Source organism: Struthio camelus, chromosome 5 (assembly GCF_040807025.1).
Source record: "Struthio camelus isolate bStrCam1 chromosome 5, bStrCam1.hap1, whole genome shotgun sequence".
NCBI lineage: Eukaryota > Metazoa > Chordata > Aves > Struthioniformes > Struthionidae > Struthio > Struthio camelus.
The window spans coordinates 53,288,554-53,313,702 of record NC_090946.1 but is presented as its reverse complement, the minus strand read 5'-3'; the positions used below and the strand labels follow the sequence as shown (position 1 = coordinate 53,313,702).

The 25,149-nt window shown below is 40.5% G+C and overlaps 2 protein-coding genes across 11 annotated transcripts in view; one reads left to right on the top strand and one right to left on the bottom strand.

The window, feature by feature from the left end:
• Positions 1 to 729: 729 nt before the first annotated feature.
• On the bottom strand, positions 730 to 24,189 carry AP4S1 (adaptor related protein complex 4 subunit sigma 1). 4 transcript variants are annotated; one of them, XM_068946395.1, is made up of 6 exons: positions 24,061 to 24,189; positions 15,436 to 15,633; positions 13,933 to 14,019; positions 12,783 to 12,851; positions 8,734 to 8,745; positions 730 to 1,499 (listed from the first exon to the last, which is right to left on the bottom strand). In XM_068946395.1, exons 2-6 carry the CDS (start codon positions 15,571 to 15,573, stop codon positions 1,371 to 1,373), a joined length of 435 nt encoding a protein of 144 aa, XP_068802496.1. In that variant the 5' UTR covers positions 15,574 to 15,633; positions 24,061 to 24,189; the 3' UTR covers positions 730 to 1,370. The 4 variants fall into 4 exon arrangements, with proteins under 4 accessions (XP_068802496.1, XP_068802497.1, XP_068802499.1 ...); XM_068946396.1 differs by lacking the exon at positions 24,061 to 24,189 and adding an exon at positions 23,204 to 23,329; XM_068946398.1 differs by lacking the exons at positions 8,734 to 8,745; positions 24,061 to 24,189 and adding exons at positions 11,512 to 11,624; positions 23,204 to 23,307 and having other exon boundaries at positions 757 to 1,499.
• STRN3 (striatin 3) overlaps positions 23,350 to 25,149 on the top strand; it is a 66,456-nt gene continuing 64,656 nt past the window's right edge. For 3 of the 7 annotated variants that reach the window (XM_068946390.1, XM_068946391.1, XM_068946387.1), the window contains exon 1: positions 23,358 to 23,885. In XM_068946390.1, the coding sequence (XP_068802491.1) occupies positions 23,565 to 23,885 (321 nt within the window). In that variant the 5' untranslated portion in view covers positions 23,358 to 23,564. Of the gene's footprint in view, positions 23,886 to 25,149 lie in introns of all 7 variants that reach the window. The other 4 variants (XM_068946394.1, XM_068946392.1, XM_068946389.1 and 1 more) reach the window with 2 other exon arrangements.

Genomic DNA, 25,149 nt, shown 5'->3' with positions numbered 1-25,149 from the left:
GCTGAGATACTGGGCTAATGGCTTCTAGACTGTAGACGAGTGTACTGTTTATAGAGGTCCACAAAATCATATTTAGTATCTTCAGTTAAAAGTTTGCGGTTGTATGGTAATCTACAAGAAATGCTTATATTTGATGGTATCTTCAGTTCAAAAAGCTGGAATGCCATTCTGTTTCAGGACATTCAGGTTTCCTAGATAACAGGAAGACAATTTGGAAATTGAAAGCTGAGGACTACTTTCGTCCGCACTACACTGTACTCAATACCTTTTAGACTTTGGATGCAAGTTAGCTGTATCTAGATCCCTGCAAACATAAAGTACACACAATATATGCTGTTTCAGTATCTAATTATGCCTAGAGCTAGCTTGGTGGTTGTAAAGGAGCCAGATACCTTCATTCTAGGACGGTAAGTGAAAGTAAACTGATTGCTAATTTTTCAGTGACTTAGACTGTAGCATAGAGACTTGAGTCAAAATTTTGTTACTGAGCTACCTCCCCCTGCTCCAGAAGGAAGACGTGATTTGGTATTTAACTGGTAGTGAGAAACTTGCATATCTTTGCTGCATATCTGTGCTACATATCTTTGCAGAGATTTTAATCATAACACGTGGACAGAGAATATATGAGAGGGGGGAAAAAAAAAAAATACCAGTATGCCAAGATAGAAAAGATTTTGTGTAACGTATGAAGCCAATAGGTATATGATAAAAGATGAATAAAATATAATCAATCCTTTAATTTTTATTATTTTTATTAATAAATGCTAAGTATTTCTAGTTACAACTTCCACAGTGTGCAGGAATCTTAAACATGTCTATTCTTCTGTTACTTGCATTTCTTTCATAACTATGACTTCTGTAGAAAAGCAAATGAAATCAGCTTTCTGAAGAAGGCAGAATCTAGTTTAAAAGTGGTCATAAAAGTTACAGAAATGTAATTTACAGTTGTATGAAAATAAAAATTCAAGTTAGTGCTTTAAAGGAAGGGCTGAAACACCATTTGAAACTATATTTCTGAATTTTCTCTCTTCTCCTAGGTCTGGCACTATGTAACATAATACAAAGTGATACTAAAGTGCACACATGACTTGACAGTAATGCAAATTTCCATTCTTTTATCCTCAGTGAATTAAAAAATGATGTTGGCTGTTTTAGAAAGACTTCTGCTGTGTCAATAGAAAGTTGCAAATTTAAGATTCCATTTTATGTTTAGCTGTATCTTTCCATTGGGTAGGTAGGGTAATAAATGGAATATTTTCCAAGAAGTCTCACTATTGCATGAGTTGGCCTTACGAAAACAGAAAATTGCTGTTGGTATGGTCTTGATGGTTTCACTGTCTTTGTAAAACACTGTTCATTCTTGCATCTTGCTATTTTTCCGCTACTTTGTCAAGCACACACAGAGGTGCAAGAATTCTGCTTCTGTTTGTTTCCACGATGCAACCATTTAACACCATTTCATCCAAAATGATGTGCACTCTGTCCAAATTGAACATTATCTAGAAACATTTCAAGTTAAGTATATTTTGAACAGCATGAAGATAATTCAGAGAAAGTTGTAGGCATCTTAGTCCTTGTCCTTGATTAAAATTTACAAATAATACGTATTCCTAAATTCTTTTTTGTTTGGCTGTTTATTTTACTAGCGCTAACAGTTCCACTGATCTGTTTTTGCCTGGCCACGGAGATGTCCAAAGTTTGTAGCAGAGAAGATGATAGAGCACCCACAATGTTGCATCTTGGAAGATTTTTCACATAGTAAAAGAAAGGTAAACTTGAAAAAGATATAGGTGGTTAATTTTACTATCTGGTACTATTTACTGCTTGAATATAAAATATTGTTATCAATGGACAACAAACTTGAATGTGAAGATGCAGATATACTGCATTTCTTCTAAGTAAAACATTTGCCAGTCACTTGCTGAAAAATTCCTAAAATGTGATTCTTAACAGAGAATTTCCTTACCCTAAGGTACTGGTGGTATTTATTTGACCTGCTTGAAAATAGCTTCTTAAAAGGAATTGGCTGATATGAAACAGCTGATGCATTAATCTAATAATAAAGCTCACAAAATATCTCATTCATCAGAGAGCTTCCACTTTGCTGACCTAAACCTGGGCACCTAGTTCTAAGTAAGTTGCATTTTAAATACCAGACTGCTTTCTGAATTTGGCTTTCAGATTCAGGCCCTCGAGCACTGATGAACAGTACTGTCCGACAAGCTTTTAGTAACGTCAGCTTCTCTGGCTATAGAGCCAGAAGTAGCCCTTTTACTTTGCTTGGCAGATTAAAGACTTAAGACAAAGTTCTTATATTACACTTCTCAAGTAGATCAGTCTTTATGGAACTGTTTTTTAATCTGAGATGTTACAGGCTTTTCTATTATAGTAATGTGAGAATTTTTAGAAAGACAGTTCTTCTATTCCTCTTTAGTTGAGCCGTGACACAGTGCTCTACAGTAGACAAGCGGATGTGTTACCAAAGTTAGATAACATTCCATTCAGGTTTCAACAAGTTTCAAAACCAGCAGGAGTGGCTTTATCTTTCTGCACTCTACCAATCTAAGTGATTCACAGCGCTATAAATCCTACAGAGGAGCAGCAAGACTGCTTTCCTCTGTCTGCCCAGGCTTTCCTCGCCCTTCAAGAATTCAGAGATTCTAAAACGTAGAAGACTGTAACAACTAGAAACAGTGATAAGGCAGCGAACTAGCACTATTTTCCAGCATCACCTTGTTTGAGAAAGCACTTTGAACGCTTAGGACTGCTCTTTGCCCTGCTGCATTTTCTAAAGAGCTGATACCACGTCTAAGGAAAACTGCACACATATCATTAGGTATCCTGCGGCCGTTCCACTCAAACCCAGTATGGCTAAATGAGATGCCATTTCTATTTTAGGACCATTCCAGCTTACTTCAAAATGGACCTAAGGAAATTTAGTGGTGTGATTTCTCTGTCCATCTGTAACCTGTTAATCTTGCACTGCCCAGCCATCTTTCTGGAAGCAATGATTTCACCTGCAGCTTGAATGTGGATACTAACTTACCATTCTGGAAAGATCTCTCATCTTAATTTTGGAAAGTTTCAAAGTATTGTTTACCCTCTCCCCTGAACCAAACGTCCGGGCTTCCTTTTTCAGTTCCGTTCCCACCTCGCTTTCCCATGCTGTTCTTGGCAAACATTCACACTTACACAGTGAGCAATCTTGGCTCTTTTTTCCCTTCCTCTAAGTCTTGTGACTGTCCGCTACTGTTGCATCTTGCCATACAAACATCACTTAGCCATGCGAGTCTGAATGCCCTGCCCAGTGAGGGTCACCCGTCTCTGATCCTCAGCAATACTCATCCTCCCCATCTGTCACGTGTTTGGCAAGTGATCCCAAATTTCAGGGTTTCAAGTCCTGAAGTCACAGAGCCACACCCAGTTGCCGAGCAGCAGCTCAAACCAGTCCGAGCAACTGGCAAGAGGAGGAAAAGCTGTATATGGTGCGTGCACTGACATGTTCACTGCCCACAGCTCTCACTAAAGGTCCTGCTTCCAGTAAGAATCCTGGCTGCCACTGAGGGACTTTCCATAGATCTCTGTTGTCAGAGGTTAACAGGCTTTTTTTTTTTAAAAAAAAAAAAAAAAACAAGTATGCAAAACAAAACTTTTAGCTAGTAGGAAATACTTACAGGGCTCAGCTTCTGCATAGGTTGAAAATTTACTGCAGTCTTCGGCTTATAGATTTCACTCAATGCCATTCTGGGTAGGTACCTGGCACCCACTGAAACTGATACTTAAATCCTATGCTGACTTTTAGTGGCTCAAAGAGCTGCCCCCACTAAGGAAATAGTGATGTTTTTCTACTCTCACAAATAGGTTTTATAGCACGTACATACAAAAAGGAGCTAAATGTGATACACCGTCTTGTGTCTCCTTCCCTGAAATATCATATAGGCAAACAGTTGAGAAGGGTGGAGAAGGAAGAGGGAAGGAAAGGAGTAAAGAGGCACATTCAAGACTTAATCGTGACATACACGTTCTTCATATAGGGACATTTTAAGGTATCTCAGGATTTTCTAGGTGAGTAATTAAGGGTGTGTACAGGCTTAGGAGATAAGGTGCAGTCAACACTTTGTGATCAGGCAACACACCCAAGAGTACAAACAAAAGCTCTGTGGATTACAGCACTACTTAAGGGGTAGATGGTTTGTTACTGAATATACAGCCATTGCAAAACCTTGATTTCCATCCTGGTAATAAATCTTCAACTAAAGGTTAACTTTGCTTCTTTTTTTGTCTACAGTTAAGAAACATCATGTATTCTGACTTTATCTTTACTAACATTTGCTTTAAAATAACTTCTAGCCTATCTAATGGTAGGCTAATTTTAGTCGCCAAAAACCCATTTAATGCTTTCTGAGTGTTTTTTTTTTTTCCCCTCAAACAACTATGCTAACATTAAATAGGGGACAAATGGTACCTTCAAATTCTGTGGTGTTCTAGGATATCTGTCCCTACTGTGGGAGCAACCAGTGGTTCCTACTCTGGTAATTTCTATGGTTATAGTCTCACCGAAAGCTGGAAGGCTGGCTGATTCACCTTACGTGAGTACATCTCTTCCTGCATCACAGTCCTAGAGGGAAGCTTTTCCCTTAGTGAACAAGCAGTTTTAAACTAATCCTACAGATTTCCATTTAATTCTCTTATTTTAGAGTACAAACTGAAGTGTATCCTTATAAACTCTCAGTATAAATTTATCATTTGATTTTTCTCATCATTACTTAAACGTGCCATATTCTGAAAGTGTTATTCCAAAGGAGGGAGGGAGTTAGAATACAATGACTCACAGAAGTATTTCCTGTATCAAAGCCTTTTATCTGAGAAGAGGAAGAATAAACTAGTTGCAATGGGATGTAATTTTTTTTAAAAATCAGGACAACATGCTTCAAACGCTTGGTTCTAGAGAACTCGGTCTTCCCCCATGCCTCCCACAACAGGAACGTATGTATTTGTTTCTTCCATAAACTAATAATGTGTCTTTGAGGAAGCTTTACTTCACCAGTTCAAGCTACAGAAAAGTCAACTGTTAGTGATTTTAGGAACTCCCACACTTACCAGTATATTCTTCCCTACAAAGTTGCTGTGATAACACCTTAATTCTTATAATCTTTTTTGGTCATAATCACTCCAGGAAAGTGGGTTCTACACTACCCAAGCTGTAGTTTTAGAGGTAAAAAAATTCCACCTACTACGTGATACACAAAAGCTCATCAAGTTATATTAACGCAATAGGAAACAACATTGCTAGAACAATTTTAGTACTTACTCATTCAACTGGCCCAACAACACAATTAAATACTTGCCTCTGCTTTAAAAGCAGCTTTAAAAGGGGGTTTGGAAGTTTTACTGCTTTTCATCCTAAGTACCCTTAACTATTTGACTGACTGACTTCCAGAATGAAAGCGGACATCATCTCGTGTAATGGCTAGAGGCTTTAGAATTCACACATAAAAGCACCATTAAAAACCATGGCTATTCAGGAGTTGAAGCAGTTACTCAATTGTAGTTACTATGTTCAATTTTGTAATACGCATAAGATGATAATCTTGCAATCTTGCAGGCATTCTTCAGTCACACATGCACACCGCCCCCCCCCCATATGTACCCATATATATTACGTATGAATCTGTTGGGTAGGATTCAGATTGGATCTCGTCTGTGTTTTGTGCCCCAGGGCCCCTTTGTGATAGCTGGTTCCAGACTCGGGCCAGTATGCAAGCTAGGATGCAGGCGGCTTGGGTGAATGAAGGCGTTGGGACTTAAATGCAAGCTCGAGTCCCACGTTACAAGCAGCTGCATTAGGAGGCTGAGTATGTTTTAAAAATCAGTGGACATACGTGCTGCCTTAGCATGGATCCCAGGAATAATTCAATAGTGTGATAGTAACAACTCATTTTAGATTTAACTGTGGTTTGCTCTGAATGGGTGAATAGCTTTTAAATGTGATTATGCTCTATTTTTTATGTTTCTGGATTTCATATAGATTCTTGCTATATTTTGCATGTTAGTAAATATTACTTTCAATATAAAATAGCTGCTATCACTTTTAAAAGAAACTTCATGTGCATCTATACACAAAAATAGTATCACAGAGATAGGAAATGATGACAATCTCCAGGCAGATACTCAGTATACAAAGAGTCTATAAATAACGCTTGGTGCTTGCTGTTACAGGCATTCCAACTGTACTTCCTCCATCAGATGTTAGGCTTCCAAGTTAATTATACTGAATGTAAGAGTTAGCTAAGACTATTTGGCAAAGGAAATGGTTTAATCCCAGGTGGGGATGTTAACTTTATATTCTATGAAAGGCATATTGACAGATTATTGTTTGCACTGCATAAACAGCTGTCTAAAACACTTGTAGTCCAGATCCTATATTGTTCTTCTGGACCTGTTTATCTGCTGTTCAAGCTGTTGTGAAAGATAAATACGATTCTGAACAGCCCACCTGTCATCACAGTCATCACTATACCTCTACATTTAATGTTGAGGATCTCTCTCTTCACTTGAACTATTTTGCCTATCTTAGCCTATGAAAAATTCTTTTTCCTAAATGAGAGAATAATTCTGTGTGTGTGTATGTATATAAACACACAGAAGCAAAATGTTTTAAAATTGCTCCTAAAAGGTACAATGTAAAAAAGTGCACTTCTGAATGGAAAAATATGTACCTCACACACATTGAGGAAGGCCATATCACCCATGAGGTTTTCCAAATTTTGCACAGTCGAGACTTGAGAACCTTCTTTCAGGTAATCATTATCAAATAAGATAGTAATGTACAATCCTACTTTCCAAACACTTACATTCACATCTTCATGCAGATGTGAACCATGTAGAAGATGATGACTTTCTACAGGGAGTTACACAGACACAGTACTGCAAGTCTCAAGTGTTAGTGTTAGCATATAATGCTAGAACTCCTCCAAACAATGCAAATTAACATTGCATGTAGAAGCTTGAGAGATATGCAGGGGCTTTTCTCAACCATTAATTGGGCTACTAGTGATTTTGTGGATGTGTACATGCAAGCATATAACTAAAGAAAATTCCTCACAGTATGAAAATGATGACCAGAGGCAGGCGGAATTTAGAATCATCAGTACTCAAAACAAACTAAGATTAAAAAAAAAAAAATGTGTAAATGCATACTCAAAGCACTCCATATGGAAACATAAGGGGCCATTTTTATGTATAATTACTGAGTATGGCAGGTTAGTCTCTAATTCAGCAAAACTCTTAAGACAGGTACATAGTTCTAATCCTTAACTACAATAACTGAATATAAAAAAATGTAGTCATACAATCATTGAGAGACCTTAAGAGTCCCTTCATGCTGAAATTTCATTATTGCTCTTTTATAATGTAAGTGAACTTGGGAGTCTTATACGAATACCAAAGCATTTCTTATATTTCAGGAAAGAAATACAGCATGTGTGTGTGTGTGCGCGCGTGTGTATTTAAACAAATAAATTTGAGTTCAGTAAATGAGCCAGAGTTCCAGCATGTATGTAAAAAGCAAGGATTAAAATATTTATGCAAGCAAAATTAATTAGATCATTCCCTTTTGCTTTTTTCAGTAGTGAGAATGATTACAAGAAAATTTATGATTTTTTTCTATATTTTCCTATATATTATTTATTAAGTAAGGTAATTAAACAAAATTATTTAAGTATTTGATTCCAGAATGACAACTGTATTTCAGGTGTATACCTGAAACCCTTTGTACCAGCCACATAACCTCACATAACCAACCACATTTATAGTCGTAAGAACTACTGAACTACAGACAGCAGGCCGTGGAAATTTCGGACTGGAAGAACTGAGGAGGAAAAAGACTGAAGAACTAGGACTAGGTATTTACTGTGAGAGAACGATGTTTGTGCTACATTCTCCTAGCTCACTTTTCTTTGTATTTTAGTATTCATTATTGTATTTTATTTATTTACTAATTGTGTTTAAGTATTTAGGATTGTATTTTAGTTCTTAGTGTTTGTTTGTATTTGGTTTTATTTCAGTTTTGATTATATTTTGGCTAATACCCTTTAGATGGTACCTGTGAAAATATGGCTGTATATGAAAAAGAAAAAAATTCAGATGCGTCTGTGGCAATGGCATTTCCTTCTCCTGAGCCTCTCTGTTTCCTCTCTGTTTTCTGACAAGGTAAATAAAATTCACCTAAACTTTCATAAAGCAAGATCCAAGTGGAAACCTAATCTTGCAATGATGCTACTGCTCTACTATTTGGATCAAGACACAGCTATAATATTCATTTCTTATAACTGTAGTTTATTTCAATGTCTACTTTTTTTGCAAATTTGAGGAAAAAAGTAAAATCCTGAAGTAATCCTCATTTAAACCTGAAAGTTCCCCATAAATATAACCGTTCATGTCTCTATGTTGGCATTATACAGTTGTCTGAAAGCACATTCTCCCTGTCTTACTTTAAATGACACCAGGTTCATCTTAATGGCTGCGGATCTAAACAGGAAACCTTAATGAATATCAGCCACATTTTCAGATGGCTGCGAAAATATTGCTACTTACTCCAGGTGCGAAATTTGTGAAACCATGACTCTGCATTGTCTTGACCGCTTGACAGTCATCACTATCAAGACAGTATGAACTGGTACAGCAAAAAAAAAAAAAAAAAAACAGAAGGATTTCTGATATTGAAAAGGATACATCTAATTCACTCTGAAAGAAAAAGAAACAGATAACCTTTAGTTACAGTTTGATCTTTCATCTCATAGTCATTAAACGTGACACATTACTCCCTTTAGAGGATAAAGTCTTCAAAATACAGATGTAAAACTTTAGGGCTATTCAGCTTTCTGTTCTGGACTGTACAGTTCCATGTTCTAACCTGCAGCCTTCCTTTGTCTTTGATATGTCATCTGCCTCCATAACAAAAGATAACGTTATGAAATTTTTACTTAAAAAAAAAAAAAAACACACACACACAAAAAACCCCCCAGAGATCACCCACAAGTAACATTCTGAATATATGCAGTGCTGTCTGAATGAGCAGGTAGAAAACCAGCCTAAAACAGTATTGTTAATCATAGCAACTCCAGCCCTAAGTAAGTTCTCTCTTTTGCTTTCTGTAAAAACAGGATGTTAATGCCAACTTTTCAATGTATATAAAAATGCAGTTAAATATTTTGCTGCATATCATTTCATCAGCAAAATCTAGATATGGTGCATACCCATGGCTGTGGTAGACAGAGCAGGAGAGGGAAGGCCAGTCGAAGGCCTGGACCCCTGGCACTTTTCAACTACCGCTCCAGCCCAAACAACACCATTTCCACGGTCATCATTTCCATTCTATTCTCGGCCTGGATCTACCCCAAGCTTTAGTCACTTAACTGAAGTGTTGGAACTAGAAGCGCTTATGTTCTCTCTACAGTCAACAGAAGAGACAGGTATCTCCAAGAGTTAGTTGACTCAGCACACTTGAGACGTGACTCACTTTCTAGAGCTCCTCATCTGTCTCCACTGACCATAATGGGAGCATAGGATGACCAGACTTCTAACTTTGGTGCCTCAGTTAAATGTCTAAATTTAGAAACGATTAATCACAGCCACAGTGATTAAGATCCTGCACAGCTGGGGTGGAACTTTCCTAATCTCTGCTTAAAGACAGATGCCTGTTCCCACAGAACTTCTTCATCTGCTACCAAAGGAATTTAGGAATTTTGCCACTACAGATTCTATTTACAATCTAACCCTGGATTTTTAGGGGGAGTTTCCACTTATAAAATTACTAATGCTACTATGGTCTAAAGATGCTCTAAATAGGCAGTTCTAGTCTACGACAGGCCTCAACTGAGTGATCTTGCTATCCTTCAATTAAAAATCTTTTCTGCATCACAGGCTTGACAGGCTGGGTTGATGGGCAGAGCAGAACCTCATCGAGTTCAGCAAAAGCAAATGCAGAGTCCTGCACCTAGGGAGGAAGAACCCCATGCAGCAGTACAGGCTGCGGGCTGACCTGCTGGAAAGTAGCTCTGCAGAGAAGGACCTGGGAGTCCTGGTGGACAAGTTGAGCATGAGCCAGCAACGTGCCCTTGCGGCCAAGAAGGCCAATGGCATCCTGGGGTGCATTAGGCAGAGTGTTGCCAGCAGGTGGAGGGAGGTGATCCTGCCCCTCTCCTCAGCCCTGGGGAGGCCTCCCCTGGAGTACTGGGTCCTATTCTGGGATCCCCAGTACAAGAGAGACATGGCGCTACTGGAGAGAGTCCAGCGGAGGGCTACAAAGGTGATGAGGGGACTGGAGCATCTCTCCTGTGAAGAAAGGCTGTGAGAGCTGGGCCTGTTCAGCCTGGAGAAGAGAAGACTGAGAAGGGATCTTATCAATGTGTACAAGTATCTGAAGGGAGGGTGTCAAGAGGATGGGGGCCAGACTCTTCTCCGTGGTGCCCAGCGACAGGACAAGAGGCAATGGGCACAACCTGAAACGTAGGAAGTTCCATCTGAATATAAGTTCCATCTTCTTTACTGTGAAGGTGACAGAGCATTGGAACAGGTTGCCCAGAGAGGTTGTGGAGTCTCCTCCCCTGGAGGTATTCAAAAGTCGTTTGGACACAATCCTGGGCAACGTGCTCCAGGTGACCCTGCTTGAGCAGGGGGGTTGGACTAGATGATCTCCAGAGGTCCCTTCCAACCTCAACTGTTCTGTGATTCTGGGACCACAAAAATTACACTTCAAGAGCCTGATCAACTTCAACTTACTTAATATTAAAAGGAAGTTGAAAATGGTGGAGTATCTATTCTGAACAGTATGCAGAGTTCTCCCTGGGTAGCCACGATGAAAATGAAGGAGACTCAGAATTAAATCTCAGGGGCAACTCTGAAAACTTGCTCCTAATTCTGTAAATGTTTGTTCTGATATCTGAATTCAAGCTCTGTAAACTCCATTGGATAAAAATAGCTTATGTGAGAATGTTTAAACTCACAAAACTAAAAATACAGAGATGACAAAATGTCCCTCTACATCAGGACAGATGTTCTTTTCCTTCCCACAGTTTTGTTTCTGCTGTCATCATCATAATTTGGGATTCTTGTAAAATTCTGCAAATCCTAATCATTTATCCATAACAGTACAGACCTAATACTTTTTTGGTCTGTGGTTTCTACCAGAAACCCTAGCTAGAATTATAGCCCTGTTATTCAGTGTTTTGCTATTTATTTTGTATTACATGCCATTAAAAATAGAACCATGGAATGGTATGAGATTTATTTAACCACTCCCCTTCTCAGTTCTCCTAGTTTTAAATCTTAACTGCTATGAATAATACTAAAATCCCTGTTATGATGAATTCAGCAAATTTCTAACAACTGTCAGTGGACGGATCACATGTACAGTCAAGAAATGACACATACTGTGTTTATACATATAAGAACTACATCTATTTTTGTTCTACCTCAACTGAAGAGAATAAAACTTGAGAAATGGTTGGCAGCTATTACCTCAATTAGATAAACACGATGCTAGTAAATTTTACTGTGCATTCTTGCGCTGCAGGGATCAAATTCCATTCCTCGTTATCACTGCTTACGTTGTGACTGCAATCCTAACAGTTTCAAGAAGCAAATTCTAAGCTTAGTACAATCAGAAAGCCATATACTCAGTACCAACCAATTTTCAACGGAAAGGCACAGTGTTAGCTGAGATAATAGCCTGAAGCATCCGCCAAGCATCCAAATGGTGGGGGAGTTAGATGACCTTATCAAGCATGCCCTTGAATTCACACAGAAGTTCTGCCATCTCTGCTTTTCCTCTTATTTTTGCTGCAGTACTAGTACTAGGGAAATCAATGTTACAAACCCTGCATACTGATCGCTTGTATGTATAATTACCACTGCAATACCCTCAAGCTGATGGACTCTGGGAGAAATTCTATCCAGTCCTCTTTTGTAAGAAGGATGTCCAACACATTTGAACATAGCCAAACTGAAACACTGCCTAAATATGACTTCAGCTGAATTTTTCTAACAAGATCTTTACAAATCCTATATTAAACAGCACTTGAACAATATTTAATAGCACAAGTTCTATACAGGATTATAATGCTGCATTTACAAACTTCATAAAAACAAACAAAAAACCTCCCACCTGAAAGAGCAGCAATGCTTCATTTTAACTAGAGTCTGATGGTGAATTCTTAACTAAATGACTTATATAATAGCTGTTTTATCAGAGCCCCACCGTTATGTGACGATAATTTGGGGAGCACAAGTACAGATTAGTTGTTGAGATTTCATTTGTTCCATCCTTCTAAGCTTGTTCAACATGAGAGATGTCAAGATCCCTGCTCAATGCTTTTACCATCTTTATCATGAATGAAGTGTATTTGGGGATGTAACGCTGAGAAACGTAAAGGAAAAATGTGAAGTAGAAAATGCCATTGGCTACTTCTGGAGTAGATGACCCAAAGAACCTCCTGAGTATAAGCATATAAAAACCACCATTTTCTAGCAAAAGTATTTCTGGTATTCCCTGTCTGATGATTTATAATCCATGCATGCTTTAACTTCTCTGAAAAGAACTTTGAAAAATCTCCTGATATTGCTTCGTTATGGTTACAATATTCATGCTAAAGTTCTCAAATTTCTGCATGAATATAAAAAAAAAAATTATTTCCCCTCCTGATTTATTCCCTGAAGCAATGTATTCACTGAGGCTTTGAAAGAGAAGAAATGCTTTGTAGTTAACTCAATGTCTCACTCACCACTCTGCTGAAGTACTTGTCCAAAACCTCCACAAAATTATGAATTAGCTCATATACTGCCATCTCATTCTGAAATTAAATTAAAAACAAGTGAATATTAAATGAATGGATAGAAACTATTATAGTAGTATTTGCATTATTTTAATTTGTGATGTATGTAAATCAGAAAATAATGATAAGTACTACAATGAAGTGCACAAACTCAGGCTATCATTGCGAGAGGAGGTGTGGTTACATATCTGAGGTACCAAGAGCAGGGAGAGCTCAGGAGCATAAGCTTCAGGACAGGCGAGCCACATGAGTAGGCACTGCAATGCCTACTGGATTTGTTCTGCTTGGGCTGCTGCCGTTCCATCGCATCCTTTCTTCTACTGTCACCAGCGTTAGCTAGATAAAGACAGCTAACTAGGCTATGCCTACCTGTGTCGAAGCTGCGTCTGCCAGCTGCAGGAATCATACTATGAACTGCTGCAGCAGTGTAGATAGATAGATTATTTTTGCATGGTATACCAAAGCCAAAAGAATTTCCTCTAAATTGCATGTCATTATAACCCCGACTTGAAGACACTGTGAGAGTCGCCAGCTATCTTCCACATGGCCCCACTAAGGTCTCCAGTAATAAGCTTTAAATTCATTTCTGAGAACTGGGAATCAATGTAAACAGGCTCAGCTTGAAGTCATGAAATACCAGTATTTGTCAATTTTCAGTTAGATATACCTTTTCTTTTTTTTTTAATACAAGAATTTGCCATATTTCCAGCTGACAATAGGGGAATTCCTTCTTTGGCCAATGAGGTTAAGAACAATGAGCAGTTAGAAAGTCACTGCAGATGAGACAACTGATATGGCTGTAATGCTAACGTTTGTTGAGAAACCCCACCTCCATTAATCAAATATAAGTTCAGAAAGCAGAATCAGCATATAGCTCATGAAGACTGTCTCATGATAACAGAGCTCAGTCTACTGCAATAAAACGAAGTCAAAACACACTGCATTTTCTTTTATACCTCTTTTTATTTAATAGCAATAAAAACAATTTTGCAATGACTCCTTGAAATTCTCTGATTTTGCAAAATTCCATATTGGAAACACTGCGTTCTTACCTGTGATTAATACAAACTTATATTCAAGAGCTTATATAATTTTTTACCTCTGTCTCGTTGATTCCAACGACTACAAAAAGGGCTGCATACTGTCGGTAGACCAGCTTAAAGTCCTTATACTCAATGAAAGAGCACTAGGCAGAAACAAAAACAGACAAATATAGTATTTGCTATTTAAGCAAAATACATTATTAAACATACAGTGCTCAAAGGGTTGAAACTTTTGTTGCATTGTAAGGCCTACATAGAGCAATGGGTTTCCCAAGCTCCCCCAAACAATTTTGACTTGAAGGAAATCTAGCAGGATATTTATGTATTAGTTGGAACTTTTCGTCTGCTGATCTTAAAACACTCTTCATATGCAAGAATAAGACATGCAGAACTGAAGTAATCTGTTCAGGGTTATAATGCAAGAGTTTCCCCTAAATCTTCAAATGGCAACAATTCCAAAAGGGACAATCTGAAGCTCATTTTCAGATGTAAAAAATGATATATATTTTTATATAAATGCAAGAGTATATACATGCTAGAGTATTGGACTTCCAGACCCAGGGGAAAAATCCATACATATTTCACAATAGGACAGAAGCCAGTAGATGGTGCTGTTACCCACTGCTTTGTGAGTGCCCTTTTTTAAGCACATCATTTTGTTCAGTCCTTGAAATGGTAGTATACTGACCCTTCTTTCGGGGAAGTTTCTGTTTAAAAAAGCTCTTGCAAGCAGTCTCGGGAGGTTAATTTCTTTAGCCAGTGTCAATTCTGTGAACTAAAGTACTTTGTAGGAACTGGTATTTTTACTGAGGTTTTCTAGAATAAAATATGTGACGACCACTGTTCAAGGACATACATAGTTAATGAAAAATAAAGAAGCTGACTTCAGCAAAGCAAACCCCAAAACCCCTCTCAGATTCCAAGTCACAAATTTCTCTTCAAATGTAAACCAACGTGCTTGACAATTCTGCTGAGTTTGGTGCTCTTCTTAAAGAGCCAATTACAGGAACCATGAAAATCTAACTTTCCTTGAAGAAAACGTTCAACTTTTGTGTTTTCTGACTTTCTTGCACAAAGTATGAACTTGCTTTTCAAATCAAAATGCCTATAAGAAGGCCTAAAAATTTGGGTTTTTAAAAAAAATCCTACATTTTAGATCATAGTTTCATGATTTGGGATCCTTCCTCATAAGTTCTTTAACTTAGAGCTGCCACTACTATACTTATTACCTTCACGCAAAGAAGCAATAGTATCTATCTATAGATCACTGCTAGACAGGTAATAACAGGGTAAAATAAATTCTTCCTGGATTTCTGGGCTACTTGGAAGAAACAGGTAACTATAAACCTCAGAAAAATGTATTCAACATGGAGTAACAGATCATCTGCATGAACACATAGAAACACAGCTTTTCTCTTCATGGGTACGAATGAAATAATGGCCTGCAATGGAAGCTCACGTTTTCTTTTCAGAATTATTTACGGAAAAGGTGTGAGATGCTAATGTTTTGTAATCTGGTTTAAAATAAAATAGCTAGGGAACAAAATACAAAAACTTACCTGATCCTTTGAACGGGAGAGACAGTTTTTGATTACTTCAGCTTCCAGCATTGTCCGTTTACGAATTTCCATGTGCTCGTAATATCTAGAGAGCCTCGTTTGACCTTGTTTGTTCACCATAAGAAAAAATTTTATCATTTCTTTTGTGTTTATCTCAGCAGTGGTTTTGAATATAGGGTGCAGTAATTAAGAGTATTTCTGGGAGGGAAAGGAAAAAAAAAAAGTATATATAGGAGTTATAAAAGGCTTCCTAACAGCCAGCCGGCACAAACCTGCATATGTCTAAGACAGCTTATTGCTAGGCCACAGACCATAGAACATAGCAAAAAAAATAAAAAAAACCCCAACCCCCCGATCTTTCTGCATGTATTCTACAGGTAAAACTCCAATTTTTTTTCCACAGAAACAATCACAAACTATACAATAAATTACCTTTCACATCATCAGGCAATTTCATTCCTATGTAGAACGCTGCGATTTGGGGGGAGGGTTAACAATTTCTTCTCCAAAATCATAAATCTACTCACAATTTTACTCTAGTGTGCTAACTAGCTTGAAAAATTAGACATTTACCCAATACCAAAACGTAAGATTAATAATAAGATGAATACAGCAGGTATTTGCTCATGGAAGCAAAATGAGTCAGGGTTTTTTTGTTTTTGGTGACCAAAGACCGTTCTCTCCAGTCTGCTTTCCCATAATGAATGTAAAGGTAGGTTCTGCGCTGGATGAAAAGTAAAGTGTGGCTCTTAGATAGCTAGTGAGAAATCTGTTCATGTTAATTACTTAAAACAGCTTAATCTCAGGCTAAATTAATGTTAATTCACGCAATGCCACTGAAATATAGTTGTATAATGTAACGATGTTACATACACGATACAATGGAAAAGGCTGTTAAAGAGAGCACAGCATATATCAGAATCTGCTTGCTACACAAGTTAACTGAAATCTTTCATGTTTTGAAAAGTGTGCAAACAAGGTAAACTGCAGAATATAATTTTTTTAAATAAAAATTCTGGGTTGTTTTCTTTAATGCCAGAAACCAGTCACTGTAATGTTTTCCATCTGTCTCTCCATTTGGATCACAGACTTATTGGCCCATATGTGCTTGAGGTTTAGGCACTGGAAATACAGCAACTACTGCAAAAGCCATTTCTTTATTCCTACTCTGAAGGCTTGTTCCTCGCCTTGTGCTTTTCCAAGATAGAATGCAAATATTCTCTCCTAAGATCTGACAGCTCCTGTAAGAAAGTGAAAACTGAAGAAAACATGTCAGGAATCCACAGAACAATATGGTACAGTTCTTCGTGTAAAAACAATACATCTTCATGCAGAAAAGCATTTCTGCATTAAGGGAGAACATACAAAGAACAGAATTGGTCTCTGAGTCAGCAGCTTCATAGATGCTTAAACATATACTTATTTTTTATAACTAGGCAAGTTGCATAGGTGCTGCCTCATACTATAAAGAACTCGGACAAACTTACATGCTGTTTATATAGGGTGATACTTTCATGAATCTGATACTTTTCTGAATCTTACATGATAGTGATACAAAGCATTGCAATATATTGTGATACCATTAAGTACTATTAAGTAATTAATACTGGTCACTTAATTATTTTCTGAAATAAAAGCCACTTCTATTATCATCACTCGTATCTCAAGAAAATCATCCCGTTATCCTCAGTGTACGGTGATTTATTCCATACACAAAGAAGTTTACGTTTCTATACTAAATGCATCTTCAGTAATTAGACTTGATACTCAAGAATTCACTTAACTAAATGAAGATTGATGATTTATCTATATAGTGTTATCTACAGCCTCAGAAGTATTGCCAGTAGATAGCTGAAGCCACATTAAAATTTAAACTTCAGGAGCTAAAGAACTGAAAAAAATATTGAGTTTTTGCCAAATATATCTCCTATCAGAATACATAAGTAGAAGATGTCATAGGGGCATTTCTTATCCTTAGAAAGTACCATACGATCTAAATAGTTTTAAAATAGATATGGGTGGGGGGGAAAAAAAATCACACAACAAATCACAAAAACAGGTTCACACAGGCTTATTTCAGAAATGCTGCTGAAAAAACTGTTCTGGTAACACAGCTTGTTGACTGAGCCCTGGATTTCAGAACCAGCGGAGCTGGTTCTCTGAGAACAATGAACTAGGTAATTAGAACAAAAAAAGGACCTAGAGGGATATTTATTACGGGATCTTCACTGTCTGACGGCCGCTTAGGTGTACATTTATGATTAAGTGGGAATCTGTATGATCCGTTCTGCATTTCACATGTGGCTCTTTTTACCTGTTCTGTTTTGTATTTCTGCTTGAAGTTACAGAGTTGCAATAAGAGGAGACGTCTTACTATTTTGAGGAATAAAGAACAAAAGGTAAAACACTGAAACGAGTGAGTCACTTTTGGATGCAAAGCTTCCAAAAAGCAGCGGTAACACTGAGCGACTCCTTGCAGACCAGAATGAGGTACTCTCCCTGAGACCAACCTTGTGAGCAAAAGGAACTTAAACCCTGAAAGCTACTAAGAAAAGGGTTGCGGTCTGAAAGAGGAAAAACCTAAGAAATGCTGCCCATTGTTTTTAATGAAAAACTACCAAGCTGAGAGACAAGAGACCAAGAGCACGTTCTGCCTCCCAACTGCAAATTTCATCCATCTGAGCAACACAGGTGAGGAGAAAGATATACACAATTTTTCCTTTTTTCTTCTTAGGTTTCCACTTCAACTTTGTGTTTGGTACTGCTGACGTATGAATTAATAGTCCTTTGTTTGAGCAAGTTGTTTCTAAGCTATTTTGATAATTTAGTCCTGTGTGGTGCGCAGGAGCATAACCAAAGTCCTGTTCTCAGAAAGCATGCAAGTTACATAATTCCATCTTAGAAGAATAAAAGCCTGAGGCGTAACATGTCAGAAGATATTCAAGTGAGACCTGAGAAAGGGAAGACAGTAAAACTACCCCAGTAGCACTGACAGAGTTGTTGCATTTTCAGTTACCAGTAAAGCAGTATCTCACAGAAAAAAAAGATGAAGAATTGATACATGTGGATCCTATTGCAAGATTGGCCCTGAATCGTACTTTCTACATGGTTACTCCTTTTCTAATGTCATGACTATTTTATCTGGATTGTTTTACACATGAAAATAGCGTGGATCAGAATTCCTTTTTAATCCTTACAAATTTTCTTATCCGAATAGGTATAAAAAAAAGATTCATGCTGTAATAGAGGTAGAACCATAGTAGAATTGGAATGTGTAATCTGTAATTTATGTGGCAAGCATTATTTACAGCATTGGAACAGGTGATTAACATACAGAATGGAGATGTCCACTGGTATCACTCATCATTTATGTAAGTATTTTCCCATCAGGCCAAAAGATAGCCTCCAAAATTACACCCATAAATTTTGCTCACAAAAACGGCAACACAAGCACACAATTTTGTGTGGAAATACTGGAATAAATTCTCTGATTTGAATGTACAAATAAAAAAATAATTTCAAAAAGCATGCAAACATCATTTTGGAAGCTGCCTTTGAGAATTACTCTAGTGTTAAAAAATTACATCTTCAATTTGTATTTCCTTTAGAAATAATTCTGAAAAATTATCCTGTAGAAACAAAAGCCTATGCTTGCCCAGTTTAGGCAAAACAATTAAATTACTGAGCTCTGTTTCTATCAACAGAATTTATTTCTCCTCTTTTCATTTTCACTTATAGATAGAATGTGTTAAAATGAATTTTCCATAATTAAAATGTAAAGAGATCTGTGAAGTGTAATAAGCAAACAAAAAGCATATCTATGCATGATGACGGGTCGAGAATCTCCCACTCCTCCATCAAGCTCTATGTATTTTAGAAGCTACCATTTATGATCAATAATCAAGTCTCTATTTAGAAATAGAGTCATATTTCCTGACACAATTCTTATGTGTGCTCTCCCACACATACCTGCACATGTGTATGTACAGTCATACAAATGCAACATGAATCACTGTTTTTATGCATACCGAATCAAATGGTTCAAGGGAATTGATGCAAAATGCAAGCCTTTCATATCTCTGCCATTTTGCTCATTTTAGTAATGAAAAGACATTACTATCTGAAGCCTGTTTGTCAGAAATGAATAGGCATTCTCATTCCAGGTCAGTGGACAACTATCTGCATCACAAATGGGCTTAGGAACAGAGGACTAGAAGGGACTATCCAGATCCTGATGGACTGTCAAGTCCAGCTCTCCCAATCACAGGCAACCATGCATTAGAAATTTTGTCCAGAATAGCCTACAGCATTCTTCCTCCATCTGCGAAATACCTACAAAACCGTACGACAACATGAAGACTCCTGAGAAGCAAAAACCAAAAGCCTCAAAAAAAAAAAAGTATACGTAGAGAACGGGGCATCAGCAAAAGACATAAAAATGTCTTAAAATTGCAAACTTTCCCTCAGAACAAATTACCTTCCCGAATGACTGCGTGGCTCTCCACTTCCTTTGCAAGAAATCTCTTCTGTAAGCATAATTGGGCATAATTATCTACTACAGCGCAACTACTGTAATTTAAACATATCTTGTCATACTGTGTTTAAGATTTTACCCTCTTTAAAGTGTCTCTTGCAGATAAATAGCTATGAGAGAAACTGGTACCATGATTGGCTTGTGTGATTCACAGTTGTAGACTGATAGACTGCGCAATCTTTGATGAATTACAATACAATGGCTTTAACTCACTCTAAACCAGCAAGCAGACAGGCTGAAGACTAAGGACCTCGGCTCATGAAGAGATATGCCTTTTGATTTTAGTGCCCCCAAGCAGGCTCATCCTCCCCTGCCTGAACAGATAGCTAAGGTGTGTGTGAAACAGTTATCTAACAGCCTTGTATTTCAAGGCAACCTTTTATTTAAGACAATCAAACCTGTTTGGTTTTCTGCAGAATGACGAGAAACGGATGGTTCAGGAACACGGCTTCCAGGACAAGCCAGCTCTGTAGGCATGTAGTAAGCTCATGAGATACCTCAATGAAAGTTGTCTGTTTGTGAGTCACACCTCTAAACCAGTATCTGAAGGCAGTGGCTGAAACCTTTTGGAGAGGCACAGCCTGCAATACCTGTTCTGTAGATAAAAGGGAAGCCTTAAATCTCCAGGGTGGCCAACCTAGCAAATTCCACATGCAGTAAATCCAGGAAAACATAATTTTAAGTACTCTTCCAGTAGATGCAAACACTTGACATCATTAACTTATTTTGTCAAGAGATTCCTCCAATATTCATACATACTCTGATAGATATATTACAAAAAACAAAAAACACACAACCTGAGTTTGAGACTTACATCTGGCATTACAGCTGTCACTCAAATTGGATTTCTGTCTACTGTACTGCTATCACAAAGTTTTGCAACAATTCAGGGATCTAACTTAAAATGTAAGTAAGAGATTATATCTGAAAAACAATAAATGCACAACTGCTTTTTAAAAATCTGCTTTGCCAAGAGTTAAAACTGAATGTTAGATAGAACTGTAAGCCTGTAACTTACTGCACCGTTCAACTCAACACAAGGGTATAAATGAACATTGCACTGGTTTTCTGGATGCAGAGATGTGTCTTAATTTGCATGTACTATCTGTAGAACAAAATGAGTTAAACTGTCAAGAGAAGTGAAGAGAGAGAAAAAGGCCTAACTGGTAGGGGCACAAGCAGGCGACAGCATGGGAACAAGTATTTTTGACATACACATTAGTCTATTAAACTATCTGGCTATGCACTTATTGTGAAAAGGTAAGTAGCAAATGAAGACCGCTCATGTAATCAACACCCTTATCCTTCCTATTGTTGTTCTCACCATGGACAAGGCTTTAATAACGGTCATATACAGTTATTACTACTTATCAGTAACAGTACTTGTTTTTATATGGTAGATCTTGTTACTGTACAAAATACAGTTCATCTAAAGATGAAACACCTTTGTCTATGCTGCTTTAAAAGAAATCACTGTGTTCAGCTCCAGGATCAGACATTTAAAAAAAGTAACCTTATTATGCTAGGGAAGTCAGGGAGGAAGGAAAGAGTAAAAAAGTTTTCCTTTGCTGCTTAGTTGTCAAAATCCTGGCTGAATACGGTAACAAAATGAAATTGCAGTAACTCCTCTATGTTCAGGAACAGGGAGCGTCTTAAGACAGTAATTGAAAAAAGGCTAAATTTGTTGAGAGGTTAGTATTCGTTTTTGGTAATGATTCAATACTGTTCATTGGACAATGAAAAAAATCTGCTGATGTTGAAACGACTCGGATTTAGATAGGCTAATCTGCATGGAATCAGGAAGCCCGCAGGATTAAATTTTAGTAGGAAATGATTCAGTGCAGAAGACAGATAGGAATGGGTAAAACAACTGAAATATCATTATGTACCTGAGGAGAGATGAGTGGAGAAACACCAGTACCGAATGAGACAAGTAGTAGCTATTTTTTAGTAATTAACACAATTCCAGATCTATCTGGAGCAAGCCTTCTTTAGGAAACTACCCATATTCTTACTGAATGAGTACAGTACGCAGACATTTGCAAGAGAGGCAAAAGAAAATCCATCTTACTTAAAATGGGTGATCTGCAAGTCGTTTCAAATAGGATGTGATGATAATTTATAAATGCTGCATTTCACAGCAATAATTTGTAACTGGGATAATTTGACCTTATCCATACTACAGCAATAAATGGAGCATTTGCTATCACAGATAAAACTAACCAGATGAAACAAATCAGTAATGCCCTGAAAAATCTCCCTCGTGTGGAAAAGACTGGGAGAAAAAGAAAGGAGAGGAGACACGGACTGCCCCTTCCCATCAAGGGACACAGGAAAACGTTACAGAAGTCCCTTACCCTTCAGTGACATACTCCAAAAATGACCATTCATTAAAAATGATCAGGCAACTTCCCCAGACATACCATGCATTTAAGAAAAGCATTCTAAAGTTCCCTACTTGTGAGGTAAATTAAATGTACCATTAAACTACACCGAATTTTAAGGACTTAAACTCTGCGACTTCTCATCTGTTTTTCTGCACATCAGTTTAAACAGCGAAGCAGCGCCCTTGCCCGCACCGCCGGCCCCTCAGGCCGGGGGCTGCCCCTAAACACCCCTTTAGAAAAACAACACGGCATCTTTGGCCTAACGCACCCAGCTTTATTTCTTATAAAAGGAAAACGATGAGCTAAGGCCCACAGCACAGCTAATGGCCAAAGCTAGAACTATTTCCACCAACTCTTCTAATTACTTTGTAAACTCCCAGAGAACGGAGCTTTTAAAACTTCGCGGGCTGTATCCCGGCACCACGTTATTGCCGAAACTTCGGCCATCGTGACCTCGGTAGCCTTCCCGCAAGCCCAGTGCCGCCGTTGCTGCCTGACGGACAGCGAGAAAAGCGAAGAGCGGCGGCGCTGCCGCCCCCCGCCGCCTCCCCGCGGCGCGGCGGCCGCCAGCCCGGCCACCATCTTAACTCGGGCCGCGCTGGGCGGGGCGGCACACGGCGCCCCGCGGCGGCCGGAGGGGAGACAGGAGGGAAACGAGGGCCATTGCCCGAGTGACTACCCCTTGGTAGCGTGCCACCGCCTAAACCCAGAGCGCGATCTGTCCCCGGGTGCGGAGCGAGAGGCAGGAACCGCCTCCGCGCCCTCCGAGGGGAGCGGCGCCAGCAGCGCCGCCGCCCGCCCGCTCCCACCTCAGCGCGCTCCCCCGCCCCTCGGGCACGGCGCTTACCTCGCTGGCAGGCGCATGCGCACGCGCACCGCAACGGCCGTGCCCGGCCGGGAGAGGGAAGACGGGGGAGCGAGGGAAGCGGTTTTTCCCGGCATCCCGCGCGCGCCGCGCCGCCCCGCTCCCCCCCCCCCCGGCCGCGGGTGGGTGGGCCGATGGCTCGGAGGCTGTAATGGCGGCTGGCGGCAGCTCGGCGCGGCTCTGACATCCGGATACTGCTCGGCGCAGGCCCCCCCCCCCTTCCCCACTCCCGTCCCGACCCACCCCCCCCTCCTCCCCGCCCCAGCCAGCTCCGCTCACCCCCCTCCCTGGCCCCTGCTCCAGGCCCCCGCCGCGGGACGAGGAGGAGGGCTCCCCGCAGACAATGGACGAGCACCCCGGAGCCGGAGGAGGCGGTGGGATGTCGGCCGCCCCGAGACCGCAGCAGCCGCCGCCGCAGACGGCTGGGAACATGAACCTGCAGTCGGGTGGGGGCTGCGTGGGGGCCGGGGCCGGCGGAGGAGGAGGGCAGCAGCAGCAACCGCAGGGCCCGGCGGCCCCGGCCGGCCAGGAGGCGGCGGGCCCCGCCGAGCTGTCCCGGCCCCAGCACTACACCATCCCGGGGATCCTGCACTACATCCAGCACGAGTGGGCCCGCTTCGAGATGGAGAGGGCGCACTGGGAGGTGGAGCGGGCCGAGCTTCAGGTACGGGGGACGAGGGCGGGCTCCGCGGGGAGGGAGCGAGGCGCGGGCTGGGACCGGCGCGGGGGGCCGGGCCGCGGTTCGGGTGCGGGAGCAGAGCCGCGCGGGGAAGCGGAGCCTGTCGGGGCCCGGAGGCCGAGCCGGCCGTCAGAGCGGCCCTGCGGCTCGGCGGCGGTACCTGGGCGAGGTGCGGCGGGCGAAGCGGCGTTGCCGGTCGGCCGGGCTGGCGGAGGCGCAGCCCCTCACGGCCTGAGCTGGGCTCCTTTCCCTGGGGCAGCCATTTTGGTTTTTAGCATGGCGCCCGCCTGGGCTCCGGGCTGCCGAGGCAGCCCCTGCTCGCCAGGCCTCGCCCGCGCTCGCCTGGCGGGGCCCGCAGGGCGCCGAGCGGCGGGCGGGCGGGCGGCCGCTGCCTGGGCGCCGGCCTGCTGCCCCTGCTGCCCGGCCGCCCGGGGCAGAGCGAGGTGCCCCTTGACAGCTGCGGTCAGCTCCCCGAGCACAATGACTCGGGGCCCTGCGGGCCGGCGGCCTCCGCAGCCCTGGGTGCCGCGTACGGAGAGCAAGAGCCTCCGGGCCTGGGAAGGCTGAAGCCTCCCTGGAGCTCAGCGAGCGTTGCTGTGTGGGGAGAGGGGGTTGTGAAGAGTACCTGCTGCCCGAGGAGGCTGAAGGCTAGGAAAGGGTATTCAGGTAAATCTCACGTAAAGGGGTTTCCCAGGCGTCGAGGTCTGGGGCAGGTTGAACGTGTCCCGTCTCTTCCTTTCTCGCTTCTTGAGAGATTTCACATCAGAGAAACAACTGCTGAAGAGCAGTGAGGAGTTGGTAGGTCTGGAGCACGATGGTTTTAATACACATAACAGCACAGACTTAACGTTAGGAACAGAAATTGAACAACCCTGTAGGAGACAGAGAAAGCGTTTGATTTCCAGTGTAGATCACTTGCAAATGGTGTTTGCTTTGAGTGATAGAAAGGGTACCTCAACTAATTGCTTTTTGCACATAAAAATAAAACTGCATAGACTGTCACATTTATATACAAATTACAAAATCTACTGAATTGGAGGTATCCATATATGAATGAATGGATGAGACATTATTGTTGACTATCATTGTCTGTGGCTTTGCCCTAAAAAAATCAAAGTTTATTACTTTCAAATCATTTTTTGTGATGTATGTATTGAGTGAATGTTTACTGTGTTGAAGCAGCATTCCATCAAAGTGCACTGTAATTAATAGCATGTTGCAACAGCAATCAACTTTTGTGGTGGGATAT